The sequence below is a fragment of the Mesoplodon bidens genome (genome assembly GCF_964165515.1).
Source record: "Mesoplodon bidens genome assembly, chromosome: X".
NCBI lineage: Eukaryota > Metazoa > Chordata > Mammalia > Artiodactyla > Ziphiidae > Mesoplodon > Mesoplodon bidens.
Genome location: NC_138163.1, coordinates 85171225 through 85177724, shown reverse-complemented (window position 1 = coordinate 85177724; position 6500 = coordinate 85171225). Strand labels below are relative to the sequence as shown.

Here is a 6500-nt window from a genome sequence, read left to right as displayed (position 1 = left end):
GGGAAGGAAGTGCTCCCCAACCTCCAGTGAGGGGGAAATTGAACATGGAGCTCAGACTCAATCTCATGTGTCCTAAAGAGGCAGTCTGGGAGACTGAGCTGGGACACAGAAGTATAATTTCCAGGAAAATCTGTGTCATGGGGCTGGTGGAAGAGTATTTGACAGGGACCATGCAAGAACACAGACCTACTAACCACACTTGCCATAGAACCTGACGGGCCAATTTCCACTCAAGGGTATAGAGACGACCAGGCTGGAGGAGGGTGGTCAGCTGGCTAGGGCAGGGAGGATGTGAATGCTTCCAGATTGGAGCTCTGGAAGGGGGTCATGAGTTCCTGCTGATGGGGAGGGGTAATGGCAGAGACGAATGGGAACCACCAGACCCCAAAGGAGGAGGGTGGTTTGGAGAGAATTAGAAGAGGGCCTTCGGGGGCAAGGGATGACGTGTCAATGTGGCCAGGGAGAGCACACACAGGACCCAGACCTGGGGCACTCCGCTGACTTGACTGCAGGGATGGTAGCAGAGGCTGGTCCAGAGTCCCCACCACAGGATGCGAAAGATACTGTTCTGGAAAAGGCTCTGCTGTGGAGCAGTGCCGTGCCCCGGCCCCCAACCCCACCCCTACCCCTCCAGAGAGAAGGCAGAACACATAATATGAGAGGTACTTTATTTCGAAACTGCTGTGAAACTGGGGAGGGGGCAAAACAAGGGTAGAGGAAGCCCTAGCTGAGGCAGAACAGGAGGGAACGAGCTTGGCCACAGCTCCCGGGCTCCAAAGGTACCAGCTGCCCCTCCTGCAGGAAGACGCTGGGCTCAACCTGTAAAACAGCAGAGTCAGGGAAGAGCCTCAAGCCAGGGCCAGCCCCCAGCCCTGCTCAACAGCCAGGACTGTGGGAAGGGGTACGGTGTGTGTAACACTCACTTCAAAGTGTCAGGATCGTGAGAGCCATGTCCTTCATGGTGTCTGCAACAGGGACAGGCATTAGTAGGCACTCCAGAGAGAGGGATATGGAAGCCCGTCCCCCTATCCCCGTGAGGAACCGCCTAGCCCTGAAACCTGAAACCCCCTCCAGACCCGATGCAAAGAGCTCTGGACCAGATCACTCCCCACCACCGGAATTGAATGTGGAACTGGTTCCTAAAGGGAAACAAAGTGAGCCAGCAGCTCTGATGCTGTGGGCCGTGCCACAACCAGTCAGATCCCGTCACACACACAAACAAACAATCCAGCAAGAACCTTAGAAGCCACACCAAGCAGCAGTTCAAGGGAAAATCAACGAGGCATCTCTAAAAGTCCTATCAGAAGGAGATTCCCTAGGACTGGTCTGGTTGGCAAAGTGTGCATGCAGTCCAGACAGTACTTTGCTACCTGTACACACGCCCAGGTGTACATGCACAGCCGGCTCCAGGGCCAGGCCTGCTAGGTTCTCCTCCCCACAGGGATGTTGGTCCCTGCGAGGCCGACTGCACCTGCAGCCCAGCCCCACCCCAGGTGCCCACCCGGGTTCTGAACTAAGACACCGCTCTCTGTCCCTGGTTCCTCATACCACATTTCTTCTTAAGGTCGTCTACTTCTCTCTGTAGCACGAGACACTAGGCCAGCAGACACAGGAGGAAATGATTAGTATAATCTGGCCTCCTCTCTCCTCCACCTTCTCCTCTCCACAGGGCCCTCCACCCCAAAGCCGGGTGGCTAGAATGGCAAGCGCTCCTCAGTGGAACGCAGGTGGGCTCCCTCCATGGGGTACGTGATGGGGGCAGGGGAGGGGTGGCCCCCACACATGTCAGCTGAACTTGGACCCAGATCCCACCCTCGAGTTTGGGCCTGCATTTCCAGGAGCCAGAGGAAGCATTACCCAAGGACAGCCCGGCATTCCCAGTGGCTGCTGCAGCGTTTCCGGTCTTGGGGGATGGTCAAGTGGCTCCCAGTCACCTGAGAGGGAAAGGACACACAATCCAGCTTCCCAGGCTCCCAGTGAGGTGGAAAGGGCCAAGTGGGGTCTACCGTGAGGTGAGGCGGCACCACCCTCTGTTGGCGACCAGCCGCCCCTGCTCTGCCCAGAAGCCCGAACCTTCTCTCTGGGCCTGCCTCCGCTGTTACCCGGGGGCAGCCATTTCGCCATTGCATTGTGGTCCCCAAGCTATGTGCCTCTGGATTCGCCCCTCCCAGAGCTGCAGCCACAGCCAGCACGTGGGAGAGCAATGTGGGCGAAAAGGACTTAACAGAAAAGGCTGTTCCCCTGTAAGGCTACACCCGGAGGAGCTGTTTGTGGCACTGCCACCGATCAGCCCCGCCGCACAAACCCCACACAGAGGATGATGTGGCTCAAGGCCAGCCCTGCCAGCACCCCGTCTCCTGTGGGAGAAGCTGCCTGAGAGAAAGGCTGTGCCCCCAACAGAGACAGAGACAGAGGTTTCTGCCCTCCACCCCTCTCCCCTCCCCTCCTATCAAACCCACGACACTCACCTGAGGGGACAGGCCCCCTGGGCATGACTTCTCCCTGGTTCAGGGCCAAGGGCTCTGATTTTCCTGGATCTTGGGGGCTTCTGGTGTCGACCTCACCACTGCTGGCTTTTCCACGATGCATGCGCGGATAAGATGTCCCTGGCCTGTGAGCTGGCAGCTGAAACAAAAATTTTTCACCGATTTGGAAAAGGAAGTGTGTGTGTGTGTGTGTGTGTGTGTGTGTGTGTGTGTGTGAGAGAGAGAGAGAGAGAGAGAGAGAGAGAGAGAGAGAGAGTGTTGTGTGATTTCGGCCGGGGTGAGGCAGGGAATTGGGAAGGGAATTGAAAGGCTGATCTCATTAGCACTTTCTCCCTCCGTCAGCCCCAGGCCAGCAGGCAGAGGTGATCTAGGGACAACAGTGGGGCACTGAGTAAGCCCAGGGCCCCTGCAAGGAAGGTCTGGGGAACAGCTAGGAAATAGGATTCAGGAAGCTGGTGAGTCTAAATACTGAGGCTTTTCGGGGAAGCTTTTAAGGGATCCCCCGACCCAATTCAGCTACCAACCCTCCCTTCCATCCCAGCCCCAGTCTCTCAGAGGACGCTGGAAACAGGCCAAGGGTGGAGAACCAGGCCCAGCACACCCGAAGTGCTACCTTACTGTTTGTCCCTAGTAAAAGGAGCCCGATCAGGCATCATAATGACCCAGTGACCGAGGGGCACCCAATGACGACCCCTGAGGGGTGGACAGAGGCAGCATGGGTGAAGACGTGTGCTCTGGGTGCGGTGGGGGCGGGGAAGAGTGGGGAGAGAGGAGGAGCCTGGCCTACTCACTTGGCCCTTTGGGGCTGGGTCTCTATTTGGGTCCTTATCTTCTCCCGCCACAGCCTCAGACTCCCTTGTCCACGTGACCACGGATTTCTTCCCAGCGCTGGTGTGCTTGGCCTGTTTGGTTCCGGAAGGGACCAAGGTATACCTCTTGGATCTCCCAAGCAGCGGAATACCAGAGACTGGGGGAAAGGTGGCCGGTTCCAGCGGAGGTGCCCAGATTCGCTGCCCCCAGGAAGGGAAGTTTTTCCCCAGGGCAAGTGTGGAGGCTCCCCCGAGGGATTTCTTCTCCTGGGTCCCCTTCTTCCTAGGAGTGACCTGCGGCAGGCCACCTGCCGTAGCAGCAGCAGCAGCAGCTCCCGGGGAGCTGGGCTTGCTGCCCCCGTCCCCCCAGAGCACGCTCTGCATTTTCTTAGGGGAAGAGATGCCCTGCTCTCCCACGCCCTGCCTTTCCACAACCGAAGAGAATCCTCGCAGAGCCGAGGACAAGGAAGAGCCTGTCACGTGAAGGAAATTCTCCCTGATTTGGAAATTCGAGTGACTGGGAGTGTCCCCGGGATCCTCGGGTCTGCTGGGCTCGGCCTGGCCTCCTCCTCCGGGGTAAGTACTCACCGTCATCAGCTCTGTGTCACTGAACTCATCTGAGGACTCGGAGTCGGATAGCTGCCGGACCAGGCCTTCATTGGAGAAGCGCTGGCGATCCACAGCCACGTTCAACCTACGCTTAGTGGCTCTCTCAGGCTTCCTCCAGGCCTGGCCCGCTTCGGGCCCACCGAGGGGGAGAGGGCCGGCCAGAGCCGGCGGTGCTACCCCACAGCTCTGGGCGGTCGCTCCTGGACCGCCGGGACCCGCCTCGAGGCCGGCGGACACTTCGAAGGAGGCGCAGGGCTCCGCCAACGGGTACCTGCAGAAGCCCAGCATGTCCCAGTCGTACAGCTGCTGCGTGGTGCCCGCCGCAGACTCCTCGGCCAGGTCCAGGAGGTCCCTCATGTCGTCAGCCGGGGAGTCAGGTCGGCCTTCACGGCCACACAGCACCGGACCTCCCGCTTCTAGCATCTCCCACTCTGACTGGAAGCTCTTGGGATCCGGGCAGCCGCTCCCGCCCCCGCCGCTCGGCAGCTTCCTGGGCTCAGGGCCGCGGTTGGGTCCCCGCGGAACTGCGCGGCCGGCCGGGCGGACGCCGGCTCGCTCCCCGCCCTCTGGGCCGAAACCCGTTCCCCACACAGACACCTCATCTGGGGAGCTCATGTCGCGACCCGGGCGGCCGCGGAACCAGGGCGACAGTTGATGGCCCGAGCTGCGGTCGCCGTCACGGCGGACGAGGCGGGCGGCGCTCTGTGAGCAGCGTCAACCACCTCAGGCGCCGCACGAGCTCGCCTCAGAAGAAACGACGCGCGACTTTCAGCGCGCCTCCCACGCCCACGCCGCGGCCACCTCATTGGTCCGGCCCCCGCCAACCAGCGGGCGCCTCGTTCGCCTGTCCCCTCGAGGCCTAGCCAATGGGGTCGAGGGCCTCTGCTTTGCCCTCAAGCCCGTGGGCGGTCCAAGCAGTTGGCTGGTGAAGGGGATGGTGGGAGTGCCTCCCTCTGTCAAGTCTCTCGGCCCGCCTCCTCCCGTCCCGCCTCCCCTTTCCAGTTAGAGTCACAGCTCTGAGCCTCCGTTTCCCATCTATACAGGGGATAGGGGAGTGAGGGCGCCGGGCTCCAGGGGTGGTGAGGATGAAATGTCAAGATGGAGGCACTGGACGCCTAGCACGCGCCGAAAGCATTTGCCAGTCTCCCCTCCACCGCAAGCCTTACGACCCAACAGGAGAATGGGCATAGGAGTCCCGCAGTCAGTGATCAGGGGTCGGCCAGAGAGCAAAGGGATTGTATTTTCATTCTGTATGGTCTCTGTCTCAACTGCTGCATCAAATGTGGCTCAGCAAACGTTATTGGCAGGCGGGTTTAGCGGACAGACTGGGGTTGGCGGACAGATTGGGGTTGGCCTCGCTCCATCAGCCCTTCCCCCTCTCTGAGGCAAATTCAAAGAAGAGGAAATCGCAGTGGCCAGTTACACCCCAAAAGATGCTCGCCACCGCTGATCCTGGAGATGTGAACTAAAACCACGAATCGGGTTTCACACACTAGGTTGACAACCTTCAAAGAGCTTAACCATTCCGAGGGTGGGAGAGGTGAGGAGCAAACCCCTGTGGCGGTGGTGCAAGAGACCCATTTGGGAGGTAATTTGGCAGAATCCATTGAAAGCAACTTAGTGCCAGCACGGACTCTGCGCCTGGCACTCTTCTAAGTGCTGGGTATAAATAGTAATGCATCCACATGACACGCCTAGAACTCTAGTGCCAGCTATTACTGGCCTCTTACCGGTGAGCAAACAGGCACTGAGAGGTTCAGCCACTGGCCCAAGGTCCTTCGGCTCGTGGGGATCAGCGGCAGGGTTGAAACCAATCAATCTGACTCCAGAGTCCTTGTTTTGAGCCCAAGATCTTAAAAAGGAAAAAAAAAATAGGTATTTCCTCTATGTTCCGGCAAGTCCCCCGCCTGGTACTTCTTCCCTAGACATGCTGGTACCTGTAGTGTACAGGAGCCCATGCACAAGGGTGTTGGTGTTGGGAAAAACTGGGAACACTCCAAATTCCCATCAGTAAGGAAATGGATGAATGCAACGTGGCTTAGCATCCAGTAGCATAAAGCGTGGCAGTCCAGCGGAATGCATCAGGCCATTCTCACAGCTTTTGAAAGCATCCTCCTGACTTCAAACTGCAAGTTGCAGACCGATGACTTTGGATTCACATTTGTAAGTTAAATCACTTGCGTGCGTGGGCACACACACACACACCAGTCAATCCTATGTAATATATGAGAATTTAGTATATGTAGAAGTATGTTTTAAACTTTTTATGTATGCACATCCAAGGCCTACCAGTTGTGATGGCGGTCGGTGTGGATAGCCAGGTGTCTCTCAATTTTTCTTGGAACTGTCAGTTCTCAGCTTCCCTGAGCTGAGCAGTACTGATGTCTGGGTAGGGGTCCCTCACTTGGTTTCTATACGGCCCTTGGGTGTCAGAATTTCCCTTGTCTGCCACCCATCTCCTACTCTGACACCCCTCCATTCCTCCCATACCTTCCTTCTGCTCTTACCCGTTCATACTCCTCTGTCTTCAGTCACCTCTCTCTCCTGCATCCTGCTCTGGCTGACCTCCTGGAGAGTCCTGGCGTGTCTGAACCCC

The 6500-nt window shown here is 58.1% G+C and overlaps 1 protein-coding gene across 1 annotated transcript; it reads right to left on the bottom strand.

Moving 5' to 3' along the window:
- Nucleotides 1-3131: 3131 nt before the first annotated feature.
- Nucleotides 3132-4519, bottom strand: LOC308609392 (uncharacterized protein CXorf49 homolog; the record flags this gene model as incomplete). Its single annotated transcript, XM_081223071.1, has 2 exons — nucleotides 3132-3179; nucleotides 3278-4519. 2 exons carry the CDS (start codon nucleotides 4517-4519, stop codon nucleotides 3132-3134), a joined length of 1290 nt encoding a protein of 429 aa, XP_081079197.1.
- Between the last annotated feature and the right edge of the window lie 1981 nt (nucleotides 4520-6500).